General features: G+C 43.9%; 2 protein-coding genes across 4 annotated transcripts; one reads left to right on the forward strand and one right to left on the reverse strand.

The window, feature by feature from the left end:
* The first annotated feature begins 217 nt into the window (after nucleotides 1-217).
* On the forward strand, nucleotides 218-7,104 carry ZDHHC12 (zDHHC palmitoyltransferase 12). 3 transcript variants are annotated; one of them, XM_085077093.1, is made up of 5 exons: nucleotides 218-780; nucleotides 1,415-1,551; nucleotides 2,480-2,566; nucleotides 3,687-3,853; nucleotides 5,068-7,104. In XM_085077093.1, exons 1-5 carry the CDS (start codon nucleotides 777-779, stop codon nucleotides 5,375-5,377), a joined length of 705 nt encoding a protein of 234 aa, XP_084933219.1. In that variant the 5' UTR covers nucleotides 218-776; the 3' UTR covers nucleotides 5,378-7,104. The 3 variants fall into 3 exon arrangements, with proteins under 3 accessions (XP_084933219.1, XP_084933220.1, XP_084933218.1); XM_085077092.1 differs by lacking the exon at nucleotides 218-780 and adding an exon at nucleotides 870-1,046; XM_085077094.1 differs by lacking the exons at nucleotides 218-780; nucleotides 2,480-2,566 and adding an exon at nucleotides 863-1,046.
* Nucleotides 7,105-8,015: 911 nt separating this feature from the next.
* On the reverse strand, nucleotides 8,016-26,700 carry PKN3 (protein kinase N3). Its single transcript, XM_085077090.1, has 22 exons — nucleotides 26,259-26,700; nucleotides 22,620-22,902; nucleotides 21,940-22,088; nucleotides 21,021-21,150; nucleotides 20,765-20,916; nucleotides 20,193-20,388; nucleotides 19,709-19,897; nucleotides 19,361-19,470; nucleotides 18,736-18,879; nucleotides 17,703-17,778; nucleotides 16,127-16,313; nucleotides 15,306-15,417; nucleotides 14,400-14,476; nucleotides 13,029-13,095; nucleotides 12,695-12,786; nucleotides 12,151-12,327; nucleotides 12,001-12,063; nucleotides 11,377-11,453; nucleotides 10,722-10,864; nucleotides 10,379-10,486; nucleotides 9,732-9,812; nucleotides 8,016-8,890 (listed from the first exon to the last, which is right to left on the reverse strand). Exons 1-22 carry the CDS (start codon nucleotides 26,562-26,564, stop codon nucleotides 8,678-8,680), a joined length of 3,132 nt encoding a protein of 1,043 aa, XP_084933216.1. The 5' UTR covers nucleotides 26,565-26,700; the 3' UTR covers nucleotides 8,016-8,677.
* Between the last annotated feature and the right edge of the window lie 591 nt (nucleotides 26,701-27,291).

Here is a 27,291-nt window from a genome sequence, read left to right on the forward strand (position 1 = left end):
ACTGAAAGGAGTTTAAAGAGAAAGCACTGATTTTGGAACTTTTACAGATCTGTGATGAGATTCATCTCCCTTAGACAGACACTCAGAGTGTAAATATATACATATTATAGTCACCTTGGCTTTTTTTTTTTTTTTTTATTGTTAGCAAAAGACAAAAACGCATCTCAGGTGCAATTCAACTGCTTTTAGGTGTCTTTTCCAGCTGAGAAGAGTCCATACACACCTGCTTCCCTCAGCAGCCCTCGGGAGAGTTCAATGACCACGGCTCAGCCAGGAGGCTCTTCACTGCAGACATCCCAACCAGATCAAATCCCTTCTCAAGTTATGTCACACATCCTCCAGGCTCTGTTTGGTTTATAGGGCTGTTTGTTTAGCTGCTTCCAGCCAGGCACAGCCTCTGCGCTTCTTCCCGGGGGTTGCAAACCGTGGAAGAACCACGATGGCGAGAGCAGCTAACGCAGTGCAACACCTCAGGAACCACCTCGAGGAGCCTTTGACTGCTGCCCGACCTATCAATGCCAGCCCCTTCCACGGCTCTGTACACCCAGCAGTGTCTGCCCCGGTGTAACGGAGGTTCGGAACAGTTCCCCACACGGGCTGGCACAGCCCGGCAGCCCCAGCCAGAGCCCGGGATCAGGGCAGGCAAGATAAACGGGAAGGGCTCAGGGAAAACACCTTCCTCGGGAAAAGGCGCCGGCTCGACACAGGGCTCAACACAGGGCTCAACACAGCCGGGCGGTGTGGGGGACGAAGGGGGCAGGTGACCCCGGGTGACGATGGGTGCGGAGCCCGAGGCGGCGGAACGCGGCATGGGGAGGAGAGCAAGTCCCACGTCCCAGCCGAGCCTCCCCCGCAGGGCCGGGCCGCCCTGGCCCCGCCTCGGGGCGCTGCCCGGAGCCCTTCCGGGCCGGCGGAGCCCCGGAGCCGGTGGAGCCTCGCGGGCTGGTGGAGCCGGCGGGCCATGGGCTCCGGCGGGCGCTGGGTGCGGGCGGCACAGCCAGCCCTCAGTGCGGCCGTGACGCTCGGGCTTCTCCTGCACCGCACGGGTGAGGCGGGACCGGCCGGGCCGCTCCGCCCCCGGGGGCAGGCCGAGAACGGGGATGGCGGGCCGAGATCGGGGATGGCGGGCCGAGATCGGGGATGGCGGGCCGAGGATGTGATCGCGGCCAGGCCGTGCGGCTCCTGCGGGACACGGCGATCTGCGCCCGGCCGCAGCCCGAGGGGGTCCCGAGGGCAGGACAGGGTTGGAGAGTCCCTTCTCCGCCTCTCCCTTCTCGCCCCGCGCCCTCTCTCCGCCTGGTCTCTCCCCGTTTTCTCCTCGTAGATTCGGGACCTCTTTGCTAAGGCCAGAGAGAAAAACCTCGGACGCTTTACAAGGAGCTGCTGCTCTCTGTCTTTTTTGGATACCTTACAGATTTGCAAAAGCAAGAGGAGCGCGGGGAGCTGCTTCAGCCGCTGATCTTCGTGTTGCTGGTTTTGTGCTCGGTCCTGCTGTACTTCAAGGTGTCTCTCATGGATCCGGGTTTTGTTAAGCCTGAAGAAGAAGTGAAGGTAAATCCCTTCATTAATGGAACACAGTGGTGAGGCTATAAAGTGTATAGGTTTTTCTAGTTTTTCCATTATGGTAGATAAGAACAATCTGAAACAGTTTCTGTTGTGCTGGCATGAAGGACACATGAATAGACCGTTTGAGATGAGGAGAGACTGTCACATTTGTATTTTGTAACAGGCTTTAAATGTGCCTTTCACACCACACTGCCCTTGTTCGTGACTGTGCCATTTGAGCCCAAGTCCTCTCCTAAATCAGAGGCTGTGGTGCCCTGTGGAATGTATACATGATCTATTTTATGTTAACCACTGCTAAGTGGTACAATTGCAAAAAAAAAAAAAAACCAAAAAAAACCCAACAATTTGGAGGGCAGGCTTGGCAGACAAGTGCTCTCTGTAGCTCTTTTTATTGAACTGTTTGTGGATTTGTTGCCCTCGAAGTGGACTTGTCCACAAACAAGTTACAATGAAGTAAATGGAGATGCAAAGTTTCAGTAACTGATAGTCTGCTCGAGGTTAGCTGCCTTACAGACTGTGTAGGACAAAAGCATTATCAATCTTAGTCATCCATCAGTAATGTCAGTGTTGCCTGTGCATGACTAAGTAGCACTGCTCATACTAAAAAGACATTGGTACTGTGTTTAAAAGTGAAGTCCAACATTGTTTTTCTGCCAGAGTGTATCTTGTCAACAGTTATTTCTGCCTCAGTGCAAACATTCTTTGGATGGTTACAGCAGCCCATTGTGTCTCACTGTACCATAACTGTCTGCAGCTTCTGTAGGAATTCTAAAGAATTATTTTGTTTAACCTTCCTAATGACAGAGATAACAAGTACTGTGTAACTGTTAAGTCAAAGGGTGCAGCAAGGCAGCTGTCATGCCAAGACAGCAGCCCAGGAGCTCTTCTCAGTCCCTCCCTTTCTTTTTTGTAGGAAGGTGAGGATAAAGGACAAGGTGTGGTTATCCCTCAGATTCCAGGTGCCATTAAGCTGCGGCGCTGTGGTTACTGCTTGGTGAAGGTGGGCATCTAGAACACACTGGAAGAGGATGGGATGAGTGATTTGAAAGCTTATATTGTTCTTCAGCTGCTGTTGTTGGTGTTCTTCGGGTCTGTCTTTGCTGCTCATAGGAGGCAGATTGTGTAGCTACACATGTGGTAGTAATGGACACTGGCACATAGGCCAGTTTTTCAAGGTTGAAAAAAGTCTCTGCTGGCTTGTAGAAACAATCTTTTTTTGCCATGAGAAAATTATGTTCTACATCCTTACTGCCATGTCAGCTAGACCTTGCAGTACTATCAAAGAAGTTATTTTGAAAATACCTTAATAGTCAGAAAGGTAGCTGAGTCTGACGTGGGAACTGTTCACTTTTGTGAACTTGTTTGGAGGCCTTAAATCAAGAAAACATTGGCCATAATGGTAAAAGACAGCATGAAGGAGAAATTACAGCAATTAAATTAGCTCTTAAAACAGTTTGCCTAAAGCCTAGAAAGCCTTGTTTTCAGAGTGATCCTTATCAGTTTAATGAAATTAAGCATTACACCAGCTTCCATGAATTCCTGAAGAGTATCTACCAGAAGGAATGAGCTTAGTGCAAGATGAAAAGCTGGCAAAGCATTTATATGCTGCAGGGGACAAATCCTAGGAAGCACTACTTTCCTCAGCCAGGTCTTTCACCTTCTCTGTGCCTGGTAATTGAGCTGTTTTCTGTGCAAGTGTCTTGTACTTACATAGAGGTACTTCTCTGTATATGCAAAAACATCCCATCCCTGCCCTCTCTATCTGATAGCAGTTGTCCTAGTTTTTCACCTCAATACTCTGCTCATGCTTTCCTGACTACACTGATTGGCTCTGTCTCCCTCCATGGCACACTGGACTTCCTTACAATAGGTAGATATTAAAGGAAATCTGTAGATAGGAGGAGTGTGGGAGAGTCACTTACTTTGAATCCCATCCCTACGGTTCTTGACCAGGAGAATCACAATCCCGTTGATTTGTCTTAGCAATGTTCATGTGCATGTCTCACAAGGGAGTGTTTTATTGTGGAGACAAGATTTGCATGATGTTCTCTTCTACTAAACAGGACTGGGACAGCCATGAAACCCAGTAAGTTTTTTCTTTTTCTGATTATGTTTTGCAGCAACCCATGAGAGCCAAGCACTGCCAGCTGTGCCAGCACTGCGTGCGGCGTTATGACCATCACTGCCCCTGGCTTACAAACTGCATAGGAGAAAGGAATCACCCCCTCTTCATAGTCTACTTGAGTGTGCAGCTTGTGGTTCTGCTGTGGGGAGGCCACGTTGCTTGGTAAGGCTGGGAGGTGGCATTTGGACCTCCGTGATTCCCAAAACATGAGGTGCTCCTTAGCCTGGCTTAGAAAAATAGCAGTGGCTGGACTGACTTTCAATTTTCACTCTCTTTCATATCAAGGTCTCCCCCAAACTAATTTAGGCTTCACTATTCAGTTACTTTAAATCACTGTAACACAATCTCTGTTTATATATTTAATTGCTGAAAACTCCAACACGGCTGCAACTTCTCAATGCATTTAGAATGCATTGAAAGCATTCCCGTGAAAAGCCCTTTCCAGTGCCAGTATCACTGCAGCAGTAGGCTTGACAGCTTTCTGAAACCCAAAACCAGCCCACACAGCACCTTGTGGCTGAGGCCAAGGTACTCACCCCTGTGGTGGGTCCAGATCAGAAAGGTATGGAAGCAGCGAGGCTGGGGCCTTGCCACGTTTGCCCTTGCAGGCCCTTTCCAGCCCCACTGTGCCTGGAGCTCCAGGCCCTTTAGATCTTTCCAGCCCGACCCAGGCCCCTGATGGCAGCTGGGCACTGGGCCACAGCAGCTCATCACCATTGGTGCCACAGCTTAAAACATGTGCAATTGGAAATGGAGGCACCTGTTAAGCCCTGGACACTCTGATCCAGGGGTTTAACTCAAGGTTCTATTGCTCTCTCTTAGCGAAAAGGTCAAATCCCCACCAGATACAGTCAAGAGGTGAAAATCACACTAGAGCTTACTAGCAAAAATACCAAAAGGAAATGCTCAAAATGCAACCATCTTTGGTAAAGAATGACGTACAACATATAATGCAACATAAAACCACTTCTCATAGCATGACTTAGGGTTAATGTAGCCTTTTACCAGCATAAACTAAGCCCAACCGAGAAAAAACTTATGAAATGCTATGGTACCCAGAATTTCCAGGAAAAGAGAATTCGGAAGAAAAAGAGGGGCAGACAAGAAGATGGAGAGAAGAGATCTAGAATTCTAGGCGTTAACCCATGGCGATTGTGTCTCTCAGCTGTCAGGAGAACCAGCATCTTCTAAACTTCTTGGATTCCAATCCCTATGGTGCAGTCTCCCAGGACTTCATAATATATTAACTCTATAGTAGAAGATTATCAGCAGCTCATTAGTAACGATTAAATCTTCAATGTGTCATCTGGTTTGCTTAGTTTATTAAACTAGTTCTGCTTTTTTAACTACAGATTCATTTCTGTTTGAATTGAAAGGTCAGGCCTCTACTTTGAAAAATCCTGGGAGTGGCTGCAGCACAACATTTTCCTCCTTGTGTCCTTCCTTCTGATACTCATATTCACCATTGTGGTCCTGCTGCTGCTTGTTTCCCAACTGTACCTGATCTCGTGCAACACCACGACCTGGGAGTTCATGTCACACCATCGCATCTCCTACCTGCGGCACTCTGAGCTGGAAAACCCCTTTGATCAAGGAATAATCCTCAACCTCTGGAGATTCTTCTGTTCACGCCACCTCACTGCATGGGAGAAAATCTATTTTCACAGGAACAGTGAGCCTGTATAGTCCCAGTGTGCCAACACACCTGCAGGCTGCTGGGTAAAGCTTTGGTAATGCGATGGCTGCTGTTTCCTTGCACTGAACTTTAATACATCGCGGACTATGCAACCTGCTCCACAACTTGTTCATCTGCAAATTACATTTGAGGGATAATCAGGGATATTTTTATATATAAATAACACTGTTAAAGGCGAGAATCCAGTTCTTGCCTGGGAAGGCCAAAGCCACTAGAGCTGATTTCTAGCCTGAGCAAAGAATCTCTCTAAATTTATTTCTTTTTCTTAAGTGCATCCAGATCTCTCCAGAAGAAATGCAAGATTAGTGTGAACATTCATGTTCTTTTCTCCAAGGTCTCCCTCTCCTTTTGCTGCTAGGGAACAGCAGCAATTACAAATAAAACCAGCCAGGATCAGTGTAATTCCTGTGGCCTTTTTTCAGCATAGTGTGTGTTCTGACTGTGAGAACTGCAGTGCCTTTTGTCAGTAGCATCAGGCACATAAGAGAAATATTTATGTAAATATTTAGAGAGTCAAAAACAATTTCACTTTGTCCACATGCCTCAACTTAATGCCTTCCACAAATACTAGAGGCTTAATACTGTAATTGTGCATAAAAAAGAGCTGTAAAACACCCAATTAATCTTATGAGATAATTAGCCTGTACTTTGTGATGCCCAGAGCAGCTTCCTCACAGCTTTTTAAGTTGATGATGCTGCTAATAATTCACTATTTTGAATCAAATAAGTGAAGAATGATACCGTTACTTTTCTTTGGACAGAAAAGTAATCCTTGGCTACTGAGTTATTTCTGCAGATAACATGCTCAGGCCTTTGCCATAGCATTGGAGAGAAAAGCAGTAGCAGAGGTGAGTACCTCAAGCCTAACTCAAGTAACGCTGTTGGTAAAAGTACTACTACCTCAACTTACTAGTGATGTTTTATAAAAGAATACAACTTCAATGCAAGAGGAAAGCTGCCAGGTCCTGGTTGATTCACTGAGATGAGAGATGCTGACAGCTTTCAGGACAGCAGCAATTTCCACTGAAACAATTTCCATTGTTTTCCACTGAAATAAAATGTCATACTTCAGACTTCCAGGGGAAACTAAAAGGAAGTTTGGGATTGCCAATCTTAGCTTTAAAACGAAAAAAGGCTGTGGTGTGAATTTTAGTCCTGACCCTTTTCTGTTAAAACAAAAACAAAACAACAAAATGTTAGTTAAAATTATTTTGTGCCTTAATTGTCTTGGCTCAGGAATTAACACCAGCTCAGAAGCACTCAGGGTTTAAAGTTAATGAACACTCATGAAAAGACAGTGCAGTCATTAACACAGAACAGCAGTCCAAAAGCAGTTTAAAAACAGCAAAACATCCCTTTTTTGACCAGCTCCAGAGTTTGTAACCTGTGCCCAGTCTGGTTTGTTCAGGGTATAAGCTCTACCAGAGGGATATCAGAATGCTAAGAATTACTTTTGTAACACTGCTATACCATTCAGAACGGATTCTGCAGTTTGCTTGTGTTGCTGTGGTACCTGCTAAAGTGTAGATCATTTGTCATATTGCAATTCCTGGTTCTTTAGGTATCAGTTAAGTGAAAGTTTGTCAGCAGGTGCAACGGCTCAAAGCAGTTTTGCTCTGTTTGGTATTTTTTTAAAATGCACTTGGATGTTAATTTACCATTTTATTTACTCAATCATAAATTATAAAATAAAATATTAAGTATGCATTTTTGAAAATTCTTTATGCCTCTTTCTTTGAACCCAAGTTCTAGGTTTCACATGTGCTAACAACCCACTGTGCTACTTCCCACTTCACAGTGGCCTTGAACTAATGCCACAGAAACACCACAGGGGCCAACAACAACTGCTACCACTCAAACAAGAGTGAGGAGTGAGCAAAATGTGTATCCTGCTCTACACGGAGCAGAGCACTGCTGGGGTGAGTGGAAGGTTGCAAGGATCTTTGTACATGGGGATTTTCAGAAATCTATACTATAATCAACTATACTTGGTTCTCAAAATAGGAAATCTAGGCTGAGTGTGAAATATCCCTGGTTTGCACAAACAGGGCTCTTACCTTGCTGAATCCTGAAGCACTGGCACCAGCCTTGGTTAACAATTCCCAAGATCCTTGTCTCCAGCTACAGCACAGCTGCCTTAGTCACACTCCTGTCTTCGTCTAGTGAAGACAAACTGAAAGAGCAACGATTTTGTCCCTTTTTGCATCAGATGCCTTATCTCTAAAAACCCTTCCCTTTTCACCCAACAAGCTAACATTATTAATTTAAGAGATGAAAAAGTATCCTATCAAGTATAATTGCAAGATAGATTACAAGGCAATGAAATCACCTTTAATTCACTGATTTTCCAATATTAACCGAGTCATTACTTAGCTGTCCCAAAAAAAATTATACAGGACATACACAACTGATAAAATCTGTGGAGAGATAACCTGACTGCAGTCATTGGTATCTGACAGCTGATGACACCAAGCAGTATGTACACAGACAACCTGAGTGAGAAGGAGGAAAGAGAAAATATTACTATTGGCATTTACTGAGAAAACTAAAATCCTGCCTGTTGAGCAGATTTGCATTAGCCCTGATCTGAAACATTCAGCTGACACAAAGGAGATGGAAAGCTGAATATTTATTATATGGAAAGGTATCTTTATTTTCAAAAAAGAAAAAACATGTGCAAAGTTGTGAGGTTTGATATCATTAAAAACAATAGCTAAGATTTGCTGCTTAAATATAAAGACTCATTTTCCTTCCGATAAATCACTTGGATCATTATTAAACATCATTGTGTTTCTAGTGTTAAAATCCATTCTTGTCTGGCATACACATTTTTATTAGTGGGAAATGGCATAAAATCATTACAAGGAGGGGATGTTGCATCTCTAGAAAATCAGTGAGAAGTAGCCATTCCCCTGCTATGCTACAACTTTAAAAAGTCACACTACTTACTTAGGCTTTTTGCAAAGAGTAACTTGGATTGCAGAGATGATTTGATTTCATCAAGTCCAGCTTAAATTCCGAATTTCATCTATATTCAATGACAGCAGAAGATACATCCAGTCAAACACTTAAAGATAATTTCCTTAAAGATAACTGACATCCAGTATCCCTCCTACAAATGAGGCTGGAAAACTCACAACAGGTTAACTCAGCCTGCAGGGCACTTCATCCTGGAGCCATCAGCACTACCTGTACTATGAATCCTCTTGGCTTTTCCATTGGCCCTGCAAAGTCTTCTCTGTGCCCTCTCAAGATGGTAACAATCTCTTCATGTTTTTGTAGCACAAGAATCAGACATCTAAAAGGTGTCTGGAAACAAAGTCAAAGTCCTTGAAGACAGTCTGCTCCTTACGGGTTAGGAGAGCAACCTCCTCAGGAGGAGTAAGGATTGGCTTCTGAGAAGTGAACTCTTCATCAAAGTTGCTGATGTCAGTCGGGTCTCTTAACGTGGGCACAAAGGGGGGCTTCAGCCTCCTGGCAAACAAGGCATCCCAATCAATTCCCTGTAAGAGAAGGAAGGAAACAGGCGGGATTGACACAAAGATTATTTATGAAATGTGAAAGTTGGAGGGAGAATTGCAGCCTCCCTTTCAGATCATTTGCAACATGTCTTATTTTTACCAATTAAAAAAAAAAAAAAGAGAGAACTGAAAAAAGGCCCAAAACAAACAGCACAGGAGGTAGTGCAGAGATTCCATGCAGTGTATTTTACAGCTACAACTGTATGTACAAGGGACAAAACTACAGCTCAGCTGTGGCCACGTGGATCTGTGGATCCCAGCAATTTCTCCTGACATCCAAGTTCTTTTCTTGCTCCAGTGCAAAGCCAGACAAGGGTTATAAGGCTAAAAACTTTTGGCAGATGAGCAATGATGAGGAGGAATGGCAACACCTTTGCCTGGAACAGACACATACCCCTGACACAAAGCAATTCAACCTCCATTTCTCTTAAGATTCATGTGTATCCTGCAAATGCAGGTGATCAAATAGACTGACTGACAATCACTGCTATCACTAGACAACATCTTTGATGCTGCAGTTTGATTTTAAAAGGACTATTTGCTCATATCTCTAAAGTTAGGTATATTGGTACATAGAAATATGTACAATCAGAAATAACAAACTGGCTCTGGAAGCATAAAGACCCCAGAAAACAGACTTGGGGGATGTCATTTCAAGCAAGACTTTAAACACATATTCCTGAATGGAGCAATGAGGTGCAGCAGAAACTATCACTAGTATCTCCCTGATAACAAAGGCAAATATGTCTCAATACCAACAGAGAGCAAATCACTCTCAGCTCAAACACAAGAAATAGGGGAGAGGGATAAAGCAAGTTCCTACCTTAAAAAAGGGCTGAATTTTAATCTCTTCTGCATCTTTTTCCCCTGCTCCCAGTCTACGCTCTGGACATTTCCGAAGCAGCTGCAGAAATATCAGTTCAAAATTAAACAATGGGAACAAGGATGGACAGAAATAATGTTCTAGAGAGAAAAACAAAAGAAAGGAGGTGGACTGATCCCTCGGTGTTTTCTCATTCTCACTTTGCACCAAGGTCATCATCTGCCAGGAATAGCTCAGACCTAATTCCTTGTAAACAACTTGCCAGCAGCAGTAAAATACCTGCCATAAACTGAATAGAGCATCTCAGCTTAATTGTGCACCTATGACTATGGGGTCATATTCAAAAACTGAATCCAGCCATCTCCACTGAGCAGCTCTGACATCTCTGCCCTTGAATCAACACTTCTCCATGCCAGACTCTGCAGAACAGTAAGCAGCCTGCTTAGTCATCCTTACACAGAAGAACTGCATTTATGTAAAGAGAAGGAGGGGAAAATATGTGCAAATTTTAAACATTTCCTTAGCCTGTGTAGGCAGCTCCAGATTACAAACACAAATGCTATCCAGTCCTAATCAAGTCCCTCTGGATCCACTCATACAGTAAATGCAAATTCCTCAAGCTCTCAGAGACCCATCAAGCCCTTTACCTTACGGATTATGGAAAGTGCTTCAGTTGAAAGGAATCGTGGATACCGGACTTCATCATTGACAATGCTGTCAAAGACTTCTTCCTCGTCATCTCCAGGGAATGGTGACTGCAATTGGGACATTCTATTATTTAATCCACATAGCATCCATTCTTCATTATTGAATAGGCATGAGAATAGCAGGGAGTTGTATGGACTAATTACTGTTTGGCAAGTACTATGCATGAGAAAAATGTAACTGAAGTACTAATAAATAGTTCACTACATTTAGCAAAATTTTACCTCGGGTGGTCTCGTCCTGAAGCCTGGTTAAGTGAGATCCCCTGAGGGAAAGTGGTCTTACCTCACCAACAAGCATCTCATAAATGAGTACACCCAGGCCCCACCAGTCCACTGCCCGCGTGTACGAGATGTCCGTCAGCACTTCTGGGGCCAAAAACTCAGGGGTGCCACAAAATGTGTTTGTCCGGTCTCCAAAACCTATTCCTGTAGGAAAAGGACACTTTGGTAAAATCTGGCAAACATTACTGAATGGATCTCATGCAGCCTCACCTCCTGAAAGCTGTAGTTTGTCACCTGGTGTTGTTACCTGGGCGAGGCTTGGCATCAATGCTTGTGAAATGGCCAGTGAGACGTGTGAAACCTGAGGCCCCCAACAACTCCAAATAACAGATAATGCTTAAATAAACAGCAAAACCAAGGGAACTTCCTGCAGGTTCTATTGCTCATTTACTCATGGACATGTTTTATAGTATCTTATATTCTGGTTCCTTTGAACAAGCAAGCACATTTTAAATGCCTTCATAAGTCTCCTGAAAAGTAAAGGACAAGGTACTCTTCCCGAATTCATCACGGCCAGATACGTGAGGAATTTTTTGTTGTTTGGCTTTTTTTAATTGTTAAAATGGGGATTAGTACATGTTACACACAAACACATACTAAAGCCCATATCCTAAACTGATCCTGATGGCTCAACTTCAGCTTCTCCAGTCACTCACCTTCTTTACACAATCCAAAATCCGCTATCTTCACAAATCCTTCAGCATCTAAAAGGAGATTATCCAATTTCAGGTCCCTGCAGGCAAAGGAGATGAAAGAAAACAGTGGATGAAGATTGAGGATTGCCATCCAACACGTTTTTTTGCAAGAGGAAGAAGGCAGATGTTAATAAAGAGAATAAAATATAAATAAAGTCTACATTTGGTTTAAATCATGCATTATTTAGAAAATGCCCCTTAATTTATTGATATTTTCCCTTAAACAAAAGGCACACAAAGCAGCTTTGAGCTGGGTGGGGCTTATTCATCTGGAAAAGAGCTCCCACAACAGCATGACAAATTACCTGACTACCCCAGTGAAAAAGAAAGCAGTGACTTACAGGTGGCCCCCAGAATGTATTGACATGTCACAGAGGATTAATCACCTGCAACATGCCAGATGAATAGCTTCTAGGTGACTTTCTCTACTGTGAGCACGATGAACATGCTGATAGCGACAGGGAAAATAAAGACAGGCAGAAAGATTAGAAACACCAGCAAGAGAGTGAGCTCCAGACACAACTCCAGGAAAAATCAACTTTCAAGTTGCTGAACTGTCTTACACTTGAATCTCTGCTGCATTACCTATAAACAATTTTCTTCTCATGCAAGAACTGGAGCCCCAAGACTACACAGGCTGTATAAAACCTAAAAGACAGAAATAGTTATCAGGAAATACGTGAGATTCAAGTTAAAAATTTATAGTGCCTGGAGACAAGACTAATTCTAACTCACTGTGCCATATGCTCTGGAAAGACATCTTCATGTATGCGCATCATGAGATCCCCACCTGGAGTGTATTCCATCACAAAACAGGCATGATGAGGGGTCTGGAAACACGCAAACATGTTCACAAGGAATGGATGATCAGAAGAATTGACCACCTCAAATATTCTCTTCTCACAGTTCAAGCTGCCAGGATTCAAAGAACAAAAACATCAGCTTTAAACAGACTTGGCAAAAAAGCCTGTTTTGAGAAAGAGAGGATGAAGAAGAAAATCTTTACATCCTAAGTCAGAGAAATAAAAGGTGAGGGCTAACACAATATTTATCTTATATACTTCCAAACCTTGAGTTTTAGAGCATTCTTAAGGCATCATTCTTACAAAAGTTAGACACAATTTTAATTTTCCTTATTTCTGATTTTAGTTATCCAAGTCTTAAGATAACATTTAACCTTAAGACTACCAGGACCAGTACACATCATACCTACTAACATTTGATTACAGTTGTGTTAATGTAGCCTCTGGCAGTGGTACCATCTCTAAAGAAAGCTCACCTATCAATTTCATCTCTCCTAATAATGTCTTTTTTCTTCAAGGCTTTGATAGCATACAGCTTCCCAGTTGCCTTGTATTGGGCCAGCAGTACCTGAAAAACAGCAGAAAAGCTGTACTTCAAACAAATATCGTATTTCCTTATCAGATTACTTTAACTCCCATTGACACAAATCTTCAGGAGTTTTGACTGTTAACAACAGTTATCAGCTGGGTATGCTCTGTGTCTGCACTGCAACAGATCTCTCCTGTACTGCAATGTTTCTATTCAGACCCCCAGGCAGAGCCCCATCTTCACAACCACTGCCCTCCTCCACTGGGTACTTCCCTACCTACCTTCCCAAAGTGGCCACGGCCCAGCATAGCTATGCAGTGAAAATCCTCGAGCTGAACTGTCCTTTTCCTGCAGAAAAAACAGAGAAGAGACAATATCCAAGAGATGCATGAGCAGATAATAAAGGAGTGTGTGTTTGTGTCAAGGGAAGAAGCACTGCATAGTAAAAAGGAGAGCAAACAGCTGTGCCAACCACTCTGCACCTAATCCTGACAACTAAAGCTTGTGCTGCTGTTCTGCCACAGAAAGAAAGCAACCCTAATGTAAGGAAAGTGTTACCAGTGACAGCAGTCTGACTTCCATTAGTACTGGCAACAGGAGCAACAATTCTGACTCTTCCAGGCTTGTTCTCTCTGTTACTTTACATAACAGGATTAGTTCCTCTCTACTCCCATCCTTGGGGTGGTAAAACTCAATTTCACCTACTCTCCTTTCAGCAGGCTCAGCAGCAATTGTGGTAATCAGACATGAACATGTCTACAGTGCTAGGAGGACAAGGACATAAGAAGAATAGAAGTTCTCAAGCAGAAACTGGAAATAAAACACACTGAGACAACAGACAATATGTTGTTGGAAAAAAACAGTAGAATAAAAAGATGCTATAAAATACAATGTCAGCCATAAGCTGTTATCAAGGAAACTCAGGCTACAGAATTGCTCGTAATTTTTTTTTAAAAAACACAACAACCTACACCCTAAATGCTTACAGCCTAAGGATCATTTTTAAAAGGCAACAGACACTCCATACTACTCCAGTAAGTGAAATGAGGAGTGAGTATCTCTTCATGATTTTGCTATTTCTGGTTTTTCAGTTAGTCTTTGTTCAACAATAGTAAACTGGTCTTGGGTATATGTACTGCTGTGTATCCCTGTTACATACAAAATGTGTCTGTATAAGTGCCATAGACTATAATCAACCTCCTGTTTTATGCCTCCCATTGTCATGAAAGACAATGTATTGCAAATCAATAGAAATAGAAGAGTGTGAGGGATGCCAAAAGCAGTTCTGGAATGTATTACTTAGAACACAGACACATCTAAATATACTTCACTATAACACTTCAAACACAAGGAAGCACTTGAAGACAGTGAAGTGACTTTACATTCTATTAAATCACCTCTTACACTGCAGTGCACAGTCTATCAATAGGCTCAGTATTGGGGTTAATGAGCAGATAAAGCATGGCAGACATGTAGACAAGTGAAGTTCAGAGCAGATTTTTCATTGTATTGTCCACACTCAGCATTAAGAACTTGCTGCTGAGAAACCAAAGCACACCTCGAGCAGAATTTTAGACTTCATGCTCAAAAATTTCAGCCCAGTGATTTTTTAATCTCGTGACCTGAGACAACCCCATGCTGTCCATAGTTACCTTGGAGATGCTGGGATTGGAAATCCTGTTACAGGAGAGCTGCAAGACTTCTCTTCAACATGCAGCCTCTTCAGGCACTAGGAAGAGAAAGAAAAATACAGTGAATCATCCTCAGAATCACCAAGTCTAACCTGAACACCCACATCCAACTTTTCTCCTCTGTCAGGAGCCAGCATAACCAAAGATAAGTTCTTGCAGTTGGTCATTGCCTCTGCTTGGAGGGAAGTAGCATGAAAACAAATTATCTATGGGCACACAAAACTATGCCTGTGCACAATAATTTTTATAGGGTCAAACCTTTTAAAATAAACACTCTAAAAGTCTAGGATAGAACATTTCCTTCCTAGAAAATGGCATCTCATGTCAAAAGAGTCACAATGATCAAAGAATGCAGTTTCCTCCATCACAAAAGCCAACTGAGAAAGAGTAAGATGTGGTAGAACAGGTCATTTTACTACTCAAAGCAGTTTTCCTGTTCCTTCCTGTCAGAAGAGTAGAGCTGCTCTTGGTTTTACCCAATTTCTTTAACGACAAAGAATTTCACCTGCTCCTAAAAGCCTGCTGACCCTTCCTTTCCTGCTTTCTCTGTGCAGTCTGTTCTGTACTCTTGCCCTGAACTCCCAATGCTGACCCACCTCCCATTTTGCTTCTCTAAGAAAAGCCAGTTATAATGTAAAGAAAAAGAGGCAAAAAAAACCCAAACCAAAGAAGAAATTGAGGTGCAAGTCTTTGTGAAGACTCCATGAAAAAATGGCTCACTGGATTCTGAAGCCCTGGAGATCAGCCAGCTAATGAGGCACCTGTCTAAAGTATACTGAATTTCTTCAATAATAAACAAATAAGAACAGAGCCTTGAAAGAACACCAACCAACAAAGACAACTCTCCCCATCAGCCCAGATGGTTACCGGAGAATCTGCAGGAGATGGCGTTGATTCCTTGGAGTTGGCCATCAGAAAAAGGCGTGGAGGCTTGGGTGGTGCTTCATCAGCAAATGTAAGCTTAGCCACAGGGAAGTCACTGCATTTATAAGAGAGTATTGAAGGAGACTTTGCCTTAGGACACAGCATCGTACACAGACACCTTTGCATCACCTCTGTTGTATTAGTTCAGTCCAAATCACTGGACAACAGGACTCCCTGATTCACAACAAAAGTCTGTGAAATACCAACAAGATATATTCTCTCCTCAATGAACTAAAAGTTGGCTAGACTCACATTCCAACACTGGCTCTCTGATGCTATAAATTACTGAAACACAGGTGGGTAGAAATAAGTCCTTATGACCAAGAATTTAAAGGAAATCTTGATTTTAATAGCAACACAATACCTACGTCAATTTGTTTTTCTTTCCTAGCTCTTGTGCATCAGTGAGAATAATCTCTTTAGAGAACAACTAATTCATTTTAAAGAACTTATTTTGGGGGGAATTTTTTTCTATAGCACATTGAAAATCTCAGCTATGTCCCTTCTGAGTGCTACATTACTCATGAAAGCAGGGTATGTTTCTATCACAACAATCACATGGTGACCTTGCATAGATCAGTTACTGTACTGGTGAAGACATTTAATGAATGAAATTTTCTTTTCTTTAGAGCACAGAAACTGTATATCTTTTTTTTAGACAGATACATTTTTCTCACCAGTGTCTTCCTCCACCTCTGTAAGGTGCAATAGAATTTTAAGATCTCCCCTACACCCCTTCCAGCAACACTCAGAACATCACTTACCCACTCAATTTGGACACTGAATCACCATGACTTTGTGGGGAAACTGGAGGAAAGTCTGTGTGATTGGGATCATGAAGTGGAGGACTCAGAGTGCTGATGGAACTACAGGGAGGGAGGAAACTCATCATCAGGCGACCCCAAGCAGCAACATTCATGTTCATTTGAGGAGCCCGAAGGAATTCCTTCCCTGGAGGAGTCAGAGTCAAAACACCAGTGAGATTATAACACACACATTACAGTCTCATATAGTATTAAACTATAGTTTTCACCCAAACACCTATGGGTTACCCCAAATGGGTAACTCACCCTTGGCAGAACGGGCTTTTCTTCAAGGGAATAAAGATTAATAATCATGATGAAACAGATCTACTATTTCACCTAAGTTCAGCTCCATATAATATCATAACAATCCTCAAGTTGAAATTGAATAGAACATTAAAAATTTACTTTATTTCTAGTCAGGTTTTCTTCTGTTTCAACACTACATTTTAATTATGCAGCCTGTTAACAAGAAATTTCTGAAAATGTGTTAAAAATAGTAAAACATTTGGGATATTTTCATTATTTTTACTACTTCCTGAAGAGTATAAATATAAAAATCTCAGTATGTAAAGTTTTACCTTATTCAGTTTGACAAGAAAGAATTTGCAGAGAAATAAGAAAGTATGCAAGCTATTCCAGTCCAGAAATCAGAGATGCCATCCCTAGAGACTTGATAGATAGTCAGCAGCCTATTCATGCTACTGTGCTCTGTAATTCAGAGTTTTCCAAAACACCTTCCAATATCAGTTTATAAGTAACAGCATTGCTGGTTAAATTTGTACAGTTTGGATCTTATCACAGAATCACAGAATGGCTTGGGTTGGAAGGGACCTTAAAAACTATCTAATTCCAATCCCCTGCCACTGGCAGGGATACACATATAATTATCCCAGGTTGTTCCAAGCCCTGTCCAACCTGACCTTGTACACTTCCAGGGATGGGGCAGCCACAGATTCTCTGGGCAACCTGTGCCAGGGCCTCACCACCCTCACAGGGAAAAATTTCTTAGCAATATTCCACCTAACCCTGCCCTGTCAGTAGGAAGTCATTCCCCCTGTGTCCAGTCACTCCAGACCCTTGTCCAAAGTCCCTCTCCAGCTTTCTTGGAGCCTCTTTAAGGCACTAGGAGGAGCTCCAAGGTTTTCCCAGAGCCTTCTCTGAGCTGAATAGCCCCAATTCTCTCAGCCTGTCTTCAGAGCTGAGGGGCTGCAGCCCTCTGTGCATCTTGGTGGCCCTCCTTGCTCCAAGAGGTCTATACCCTTCTTAGGCTGGAGGCCCCAGAGCTAAGAAGTCTGTTAAATAACTAGCAATTAAATCCTCCTAGCAATGTTAATTCTGAGTAACAGCACCATGACAAGACCACATTACAGATGGTGCTGCAGCCAGACTGCCTGCACTTTGTGTGACGGAACAAACTTTCACTTAGACAGTAATTAGCAAGAGTTTTAACATCTCTCAGATTGAGTGGGACAGGAGAACCTGCTTGTGCAAACCCCCACCCTCACCCTGGACAGTCACTTCTCCAGCACCTCACCTTTCTGTTTGGGGAAAATACGCTTCTGTCGCTGCAGTTTTGGCTTCCTCTCAATGACAGGATTACAGAACATCACCTGTCAAAGAAGCAAAAGGGATCTGTCAGGATTCTTCACTTAAATTGAAAACCCAAATTTTCACATGTCTGTTCTCTCATCAAATTCTTCATTCCTATCTGTTTGGTAAGTTTGGAGTCACTCCCATAGACTCCAGACTCTCTTATTCCAGATTCACCCTCTAATCAGCTGCTACTTCAGTTGTGGGTTTAGAGGCTAGAATTATCTGCTACCTAAAATTCAGAAACCCCCTAGAATTAAGACCAATTTGTATCCCCAAAAAAATTAATCTAATTTGAAAAGCCATACATAAAGAACACACCCATTTATGGAACAATAGACACAGTAGTTTGTGGCACAGAAGTAAAAAACAAAAAAAAACCCAAAACCAACTGCCACAAACCAACCACAAAAAACAAGAAGGCAGGGAAAGGAGGCAAATTTTGGTACAAATTCTACTTTGGAATGATAACCACAGGAACTTTCATCACAACACAACGGAGAAAATACTGTGGCTTTTAAGGAATTATTGAGATGATCTCTACATTGATGGTACTTCAAACTATTATTAGCCTCAGAAAGATGATAAAATAAGCATAGCCAGAGGGAGTTTGGATCTCTGATTCTACAGTCTCTGTGATTCAATCCTGACCATTAAGCCATATGTTTAATTAAAGTGCCACTGATGACTCATAATGAAAGCAAATAAAAATGAACGGATTTCACAGCGCACACACACATAATTACAGTGGAGCAGCTGAAGAGTCACTCCAGGCTATGGCACATGCACATCTATTATACCATGTTGTTCCTTATTCTTATATGGACTATTGATGCAAGAGGGTTTCAGGTGTCGTTCTAGTCTTCTAGAAAATTGCTCCTTCCATTCCTTGTATTCTGGGTTGAACAACTGCTTTCAGGTCAGGCACCCTAAACAGACAGAATTCTCTGAAATAGAAACAAAGCTTATATTTATACCTCTGCAAAAAGCATTCCTTGGGGTTCCAGCGAGAGGCACATCCCGTGACGTTCATTATCAAGAAAATCATCCAAACGTAAAAACTTCACTGCACAGAGTTCTCTCCAATCTCTCCAATAAATTGCAATTTCTAGCTCACGTGACTGGTGGCATGGGTAAGTGGTGGGGGAGAAAACAAAGGCAGAATAGTTACATATTGCTCCATGCTTGGGAAATGGCACACACATGCTGTTGTAAAAAATAAATCAGTAATCTAAAGAGTATGCATAAAAAACTTCTTTAGTCCTTCTGTTCTCTGCTTTTGATGTTTTTAGATCTTCTCAGCTACAGACCCTCTTGGAGGTTGCTGTCTTCTCTCCCCATTTAGAATTCCCCGAGACCCATTTTGCTGATAAGATGAAATAAAACTGCTCAGATAAGGAGAGAAGGACAACAGATGCTGCTCAAGCTGAATCTCTGGCAGAGATACTCTGCCTTCAGGGGAAGGTCAAGATAACTGGCACATCATAGGACATGGGGACAGCAGCAATACGGGGTTGAGCCAAGTGGAATGGCAGCTAAACAAGCAAATCAGGTAAGGCAAAATGGAAAAACAAACAGCACAGGCATCTGGGGCAGACTTACCCGATCCAGCTCAATGACAAAATTCTGGTCCCATGCCTGGTTGTTAACTGGTCCCCAGTTTGTTTGGCCAACCACTTTATTGTCCACTTTGAGCACAGCAAGGACCTCATCTGGATGAGAGAAAACGTGGATTATAATATTTTAACAAAGAAAATCTCTCACACTGAAGGTGAACATGCAAACTAATTTCCAAGAGAGTCCTAGGAGGACCAGGCATAATGCAATTCATTCTCTCTCTTAGTTTTGCAGACATCAGGTTTCTAATAACACCACTGGTACCAGGCTAACCCAAAAGCCCCCTTGCGCCAGATATGCCACAGATAGGTCAGCAGGAAACCCTGTACTCACTACATGGCTCTTCATTCCGGTATTTTCCTGCAACACCACGGCCATGGATGCCCAGGCCAACTCGTGTCCGGGAAAGGGACCTCAAATCACTTGGGCTGCCACAGATGGGAGAAGAACTAGTCATTCGGGAACGTCCTGGAACATTCTCCAATAGATCCTGACACCCCATCAGTCTCACTTCCAGTGTTCCTGAGGAATTTTAGGAGATTAAGGAATATCATTATGTAAAGATAAAGTGATCCCATTCAGCCTGCTCTCAAAGAGGTCCAAAAATTTCTCAGATTCATGATTTCTTGGTTAATAGTAAACATTCACTCCAGACTAACAGACTTCAAATGCATATGCTCAGAAAGCTCTGCCTGGCCTGGAAGACAGAAGCCCAGCTCCTAGAAAATCCAGTGTCTATAGAACAACGATGAAAAAAATAGAATTAATTTTTCCCTCTCTCCTCCTCACAACAACATGTCATGCAGGATTCCTGTACCTGTAAGGGCTGTAGGTTTGATGACTGAAGTGGGTTGGATACTGCCATGCCGGGCTCCCAGGGAGGAAGTGTTTACTAGTTCCTGTTTGATGAGTGCTCTTTTTGGGTGATCAGGAGAAAGCTCACTGAGCTGACGTTCCAGGGACAAGCGCAACAGATCAATCTTCTGAGAGGACTCTTGCAAACGACCCTGAGCCTACCAATGTGAAGGAGAAAGAAAGCAAGCAGCAATTTTCCATGTAGAGCCTCAGACTAGGTACTATTAATCCTTTATGAACTGGAGTAAGCTTAGAAGAAGCCCAACAAGACAACATCTTGCTAATAAAGGAACAAGATGAAATATTTTCCCACAGAGCTTGAACCCCCATCAGTGTCACTTCTGATGTTCCTGAGAAATTTCACTAAAGCAAGGAATGCTATCCCTGGAAGGGAAAGTGATCCAAATCAGTCTTCACAGAGAAACAGGAAATTCCTAAATTAGTAACTTGTTTAACTCTGCTCACTCATGCTAAATCATTTATGTGGGGGCATGAAGCCACCCTCTCAAGAAGGCCTGAGCAATATCTGCTTACCTCAGCCAAAAACTTGCGATCCTGTACACGACTGCCCCCCAAGATCTTCAGCACATTTTTTGCCCCCTCAGCTACAGCAGCTTCAATGCGCAGGTGATGCCTCAGCTCCTCAATCCGCAGCTCCGAAGTGCTGATGGTGGCTCCCATCCTCGCTGGCCATTTGGGAGGTAAAACATGGCAAGGATGAAAATCAGTCAAGTACCGTGGATCTGTCTTCATCTGCTGTGGGCTGTATCAGTTACTTAAAGCACGTTACCTGCTGGATCCACTGTATCTTCCATCCCTCCTGCTGACTGAGATACTTTCACAATGTGCATGCGGATTATTTCAATCTTTGTCTTGCTGTCCTGGAGCATCTGCTGAGCTGTAGCCAGCAGCTTCCGCTCCTGCCAAAAGCAATCACATGCAGAGAGAGAGCCATGATCATTAAAAATGGGTGCTGATGATGTGCTCACATGAGGGTGAGGTGGTACTTGCACGAAGGGTCATAACTGACTCTGAAATGGAATACACAAGTGGTTGTGTAAAGGAGGCACCACTGAGGATCAAGAACTCTGAGATCACGATCTCCATTGGCAGAGGGAAAGGACAGGTCAAGGACATGCCCAGTTAATACCAAAGCCTGTAGTCACTGGGACTTGCTGTTCCCTGGTTAACCGTGCTTACGGTGTTCTGTGACCAGAGGTTTTGAACCAATAAAAACATCACAGTTCTCCACACTGCTGGTCTTACTGAATTAAGCTTCATAATAAGCTTGGATTTGAAATGTTTTAAATTTTCTTTTGACTTTTAAATACAATTATGCCAAACTCAAAAAATGAGATGAATATGAATCCAGTAAACCTCTGAAAATTTTTCTCACAAAAAGAGATACCACATGCTGTGCTTTATGCTAAACAACTCAGTGATATCAAAACATCATACCAACTCAGTTACAACACCAATGCTTTCTTAGCTTTTTTTCCTCATCAGTGACTGAATGTACCTCTTATACCACCCCTATGTGTTGTCACTATGTTGAGACCCAAAGTACAGAGGTAGGATTCAGGCAAGCAAGCTTTGCAAATTAATTTCTCTCCCACACCAATTATCAGAGAGAGATTTGTGTACAGACCTTAAATACAAATTTTGATCCAGTAATCCATGTTCCCAAGCAGCTCTTTATTCCTGCTTACCTTGTATGTTGAATACATTTGGATCATGTTCTCAGCTCCTTGTTTCACTTTCATTTCAACATGCAGCTGCTTTTTCAAAGCTTCGACCTTCCTTGCCATGGGGTCTGTGTTTCTTTCCCAGAGACAAGGATCTGGAGACACAGATCCATCTGCATAAACAACACAATGAATACCATTAGTCATCTTGTCTCATTTCATTTCACTGGGTTATAGAAGGGTGACTTTATAAAGGAAAGTTAGGCTATAAAATAAAGCACAAAAAGGTATTGTCTACAAAACTGACTGAAAAACACTTTCAAACAAAGCTCAAGCTCATATCTGTAAATATTTCTTAATTTATCAGTGAACCTGTCCTAACAAGCACTCTTCCAATTTTATACTCATTCATCTTGTAAAATATTTGGATGTTCAACTGCCCAGAAACTCTATTCAAATCTCTTCAATCCCACCTACAACCTACTGTTGAATATTGCCCACATCCACCACTCTCAGCAGGTTTTCTCCCTACATTTTCTTTCACCTTTATTGCCCCATTCTCAGCTTTTTACACCACAGATAATTTCATCAGCTATATACCAAGAAGTTCCCCCTACTCAAGAACCCTCAATAGAAGATTATAAAATTTCAAAAATTATAAAGATTGAGGCACTCTAACAGAATTTTCCAGTCAATCATGATACCTGTCGTACTCTCCTCTTTGTCTGTTATCACAATTCTTGCATTGAGCTCCTGAAGTTCCCAATGCAGCTGCTCCAGTTTTCGGTTGGAAGATTTCAGCACGTGCTCGATGTGAACAAGATTCTTTCTGTCTGTTGTCGCTTTGCGCAGGTTTTCTGCTCCCTCTTTAATCTTCAGTTCTTTCTGTATAGCCCGGCGAAGCAGCTCCTTCTCACCCTCCAGTTTCTGCTGGAAGCTTGGATCCATCAAGTTCACACCATTGCCCAGCTGCAAGAGAGAGCTGCCCTGCAGACCAAGAGCATCAGGCAAAAGGATTTCAGAGAGAACACAGTCCAACCATTTTTATGACACACCAATACCCTCACAAGATTCCACTCCTTCATTTAATTTCATTTCATTCAGACATTCTAAAGTCAATCTTTTCACCAATTTTTCAAGAAGACAAACTTACCTTTCAATTGCAGAGGACAGAAAACAACATTGATCTTAACATGCCTTAATTTGGTTTTAAACCACAATGGAGAAAAACCTTCATCTTAAATGTCTACTTGTTATTTAATGTCAACACATCTTTGTTCTTCAAGTATCAAAGCCCAGCCAATATTTGCTCTTGTTCTGATCAACATTAAGTTTTACCAGTATGATGTTGTAGATACAGATTTTTGTCTGATTATGCCTTCATGCTGACTGTTCAAAGACACATCTCAGTTAATCTGTTAGAGCTTTTAGGAATGCCACAAGCATGTGTTAACTCTCAGCTGTTGTCCCTGAAGAAGAAAAACGCAAACCCTACAGCTGCTTCTACAAATGAATAAGCAAAAGAATAAGTTTGACTGTCTGCTATGTAGAAAAAGGTGAGCAGACTGGTGTCTCAATCTCTATTCTCTAAAGGCCACTTAAAACACTGATTATTTTAAGTTGCTTTAGTAGCATCCACACTTGTCCTGGGCTTTGTTTTACATAATTTCCAATACTACTTGTCCTAGTGATATATGGCTCAGCAACAGCTCTGTGCAGAGCTGCTCTGTCACAGACTCTGCCAGCTTGGTCAGAGCAGAGGTTTATCTCACTGCCCAAACAAACACAACTCAGACAGGAGCTGCAAAGCATCCCTAAGGGTGGTACCCAACATCAGAACAGATCCAAGCAAGAGCTCTCTTCAACAGATCCAAGCAAGAGCTCTCTTCAAAGCAATGAGTGCATTCATAACACGTTATTGACTCACACCCTTTGCTTAAATGCAAAAGAAATGGTCAAGCACAGCTACAGTAACTGGTTTAACATCAGAGAGCACATCAATGACTAAAGACAGGGCTCAGGAATCCCGACTTGCTTTCACACTCTGTCACTGGTTGACCACATTTCCAAAATACAAACCACACTGGCTTTATGTTACCCGTGTATATTTATACACTTCCAGAGTGTGTTGTGCATCCAAAGCCTCCTCCAGAAACAATTATTTAATCAAAGACTCAACCAAACATCCTTGATCAGTTTTTGATACAATTTCTGTCCAATAGCACAAAGAAAAAGGGAAAAAAATCTATTTTGAAAGTTGGCCTAAACCCAAGTTTTGGCCACAATAGCCAAAATAGGAGTTGTTCAGATTGGTGACAAAACAAAAAGGTTCAGATTAACATCCTGATTCCAGGAAGTTCTCGCCCAATTAGTAAAGCCAGGAACTAAGCCAGAGCTTTGAAAAACATCCAAAGTTTTGTAAGGAAGAACTTGAATCATGGAGTTCCTGAGTCACAGGCAACCTTTACCAGCCCAAGTTGGAAAATCAAAAAGCTCTTTATCCAGTCTGTAGTCAGTTACTAAAAGGAGTTCTTACTTAAATAACTAATAAAAGCACATAGATTCATCTTCTATCCAAACTATGCAAATGGGCATAAGCAATTCCCCCCCTGGATCCACTCAGAACGAAGGAATGAGCAGTGGTACAACAGTACTACCAATAAAAGGTGCTGAATATGAAGATATGGGTACTGATACAGAGAACAGGTATAATCTGAGCAGTTCTCAGGTCAATTTTCCTCCACATCAGTCTCTGCCCAAAGATAATCTGAATATCAGTTAATGCAACATGCTAAATTTCTAAATATATGTAGAATGTAACTACGTTTCACTTCCCCTTCTTCCCCTCCGCGGATCAGAGAGTGTTGTAACATCGAAGTTGTTTGCACCAGGAAGACAAAATACTCCATTTTTGAGAAGCACGGGAAAGCTGAATTTACATTTGGGTTGATCCATTTTGCATTCTGGCTCAGGAATTTCGGCAGGATGTCAGGACACTGCCACAGCCTGTGCTGCAGCTGTTCTTGGGTTCCCTGGGAAGGTCAGTCTCCAACACAATCCTGAAATGCATTTATAGCTTGCAGAGAAATATCCAAATTAGCTTAAATTGGCTTGCTTTTGGCTCTTGTAGTGGGGCTGCCAGAGCTCACGCAGGGTTTCTGCCAGGCTCGTGTCATACCCAAGTGTCCAGACTACTTCCTAACTAGCAAAAATTTCAGCAGTATCAGAGTTACACTTAATCCTCTGGATTGCAGCCAGGGAGATCCCATCCCATCAATTATGCCCAGCTTGGAAATGAGTTCCACCTGCACAAAGCCCAGAGCAGAGCTGGCCTTTTACACTTTCACCACTAACACAGAAATTGATTTATTACGTGATTTAATAAGCCAGTGATGAGGATGTCATCCTCCCTGCAGCCCACACATTCCCAGGACATCTCAAATCCCATCTTTCACAGCAACTTTGTGCTGTAGGGATGAGGCCCACGTCGGGGAGCCTCTTGCCAACTACATTCATGCCTTACAAGACAAAGCCACCGCTAACTCAGGCGAAAGGCACTTGTGGTGGTGCCTGGAGCCTTCCCAACTCCCAGGCTGAGGGTGGGAAGCAGCGAGCCCGGGAAGCACCGGGATGGGAAGCACCCGCTCGGGCGGTGGCCAGCGCTCTTTGTGTCGGCCTACAGCTCTGTCCCTTCTTTCCCTGATAAGGCTTGAAACTTTCGTCTCAAGGGAAGGGAGCAGGACATCTCCCCCTCTCTGGGGAGCTTGTTCCAGACACGAATGTTTTCCCAGCACGGAGCCTGGCTGCCCTCCCGGCCCGGCGCCAGCCCCAGCAGCCGCCTCGCCTCCCACACCTACTCCACGCTGAGAGATTTCCTCCGCGGGCACCAACTTGGCCCGAATCCCATCTCCCTGGGGCGAAGAAGGACATTTTTAGGGGATCCCCTCTGCTTCCCACTCTCGCTCCCAGCTCCTTGGGGCGCAGCCATGCAGGTGGAGGGGGAGCGGCGGGAAGCCCCTCACAGCAGCTGCCTCTGCGGGGCTCCGGCGGAGCGGGGCACTGGACTTTCCCGGCGGGGGATGGATGGATGGAGGGACGGACCCCCAAAGGGCGCAGGGCCTCCTGCTTTCCCGGCGGGGGGATGAATGGAGGGATCTCCGAAGGGCGCAGCGATGCTTTCCCGGTGAGGGACCCCCGAAGGGCGGAGCGGGGTGCGGTGCTTCCCCGGCGGGGGATGGATGGAGGAGCCCCCAAAGGGCCCAGGGAACCCCAAAGGGCACAGAGACCGCTCTCCCCCAAGGCGCGGCTCGCCCCGCTGCCACCCCCGAGCCCTCAGCGCTCACCTGCGGGGTCGCCATTGCCGCCATTGCTCCGCCCGGACCGGCACTTTTCAAACTCGGCGGTCCCGGGGTCGCCGCCAGCGCCCTCTCGCGGGGGCGGCCCGGAGGAGTCGCCGGCGGGCGGCCCTCGGGAGCGGGACAAGAGGCGGGAGCCGCCCTTGCCCACACGGCCCCGGGGCACCCGCCGTTCCCGCCCCCGCCTGAGGTGGTGCCGCCGCGCCCGCCTGTCCTAAGGGGAGACGCGCGGCCGAGGTGCCGCGAGCTGGCGGGAAGGAGCGAGCAGGCTGCGGACACGGAGGTACCGAACATCGCCCGCCGGGGAAGGAGAGTCTGGAGAGAGGCTGAGGGGTTAGTGCCCGCCGTGGCGCAGGGCCTGCGGGTCCGTGCCGAAGGGAGGGGACGAGAGGCGTGGTGGCACTACTCCTGAGGAGAAACCCCCGCGGGTGGCCCCAGCCGGGCCCTTTGTGCTGCGGCTGTCGGGTGGTTCCCAGTTTCAGTTCTCCAGGTTGGCTCCTGACCGCCGTTTGTTCGCAGGGGAACCAGGAAAGTGCAGTTCTCCTCGGGATCCCTGGATCCCATCCCTGACGGGGCGATGCCTGTCACAGTGCTGGGCTTTGGAGAACTTTTTCCCTGCAGAACTGCCCCTCCACATGCAGAACTTGGGGTTTCTGCTGAATATTTGAAAAAACATCTCAAATGCATTGGCGAAGCTAGCAGCAATCCCTAGCTATCGTAGTGAAAAACCACCGTGCTGCTGTGCTGCCACCGCCTAGCAGAGAACAGACAGTGTGTCACAGGCCCAGTGCTTCAAACAACTTTAAAAGTTACTTATTGCTTTCAGGTGTTTAAAGACCTTCCTCAGCAGGATTACGTTATATTATTACCCTACTAATATGCTTTTCAGTCATGGAGCAGTTCACAGCTGTGAGTCAGAAGGCATTTGGAGGTGATAGTATTCCCACATACAAATTTAGAAATATACTAATAAACGGAAGTGTGTTCCTTTTACTTAATTTGAACAGTTTTTCTAGACTAA

The sequence above is a fragment of the Lichenostomus cassidix genome, chromosome 17, assembly GCF_008360975.1.
Source record: "Lichenostomus cassidix isolate B80296 chromosome 17, HeHo_3.0, whole genome shotgun sequence".
In the NCBI taxonomy this organism is placed as follows: domain Eukaryota; kingdom Metazoa; phylum Chordata; class Aves; order Passeriformes; family Meliphagidae; genus Lichenostomus; species Lichenostomus cassidix.

Excerpts from the sequence above, each read along its gene's own strand:
- PKN3 (XM_085077090.1), bottom strand. The coding sequence starts at position 26,564 with ATGTTCGGTACCTCCGTGTCCGCAGCCTGCTCGCTCCTTCCCGCCAGC. Across the intron at positions 20,389-20,764 it reads ATCGCAAGTTTTTGGCTGAG|GCTCAGGGTCGTTTGCAAGA; the intron begins GTAAGCAGATAT and ends TCACATTGGTAG. Across the intron at positions 19,898-20,192 it reads CAAACCTACAGCCCTTACAG|GAACACTGGAAGTGAGACTG; the intron begins GTACAGGAATCC and ends AAAATTCCTCAG.
- ZDHHC12 (XM_085077092.1), top strand. The coding sequence starts at position 962 with ATGGGCTCCGGCGGGCGCTGGGTGCGGGCGGCACAGCCAGCCCTCAGT. Across the intron at positions 1,047-1,414 it reads GCTTCTCCTGCACCGCACGG|ATTTGCAAAAGCAAGAGGAG; the intron begins GTGAGGCGGGAC and ends GATACCTTACAG. Across the intron at positions 2,567-3,686 it reads GTGGTTACTGCTTGGTGAAG|CAACCCATGAGAGCCAAGCA; the intron begins GTGGGCATCTAG and ends TATGTTTTGCAG.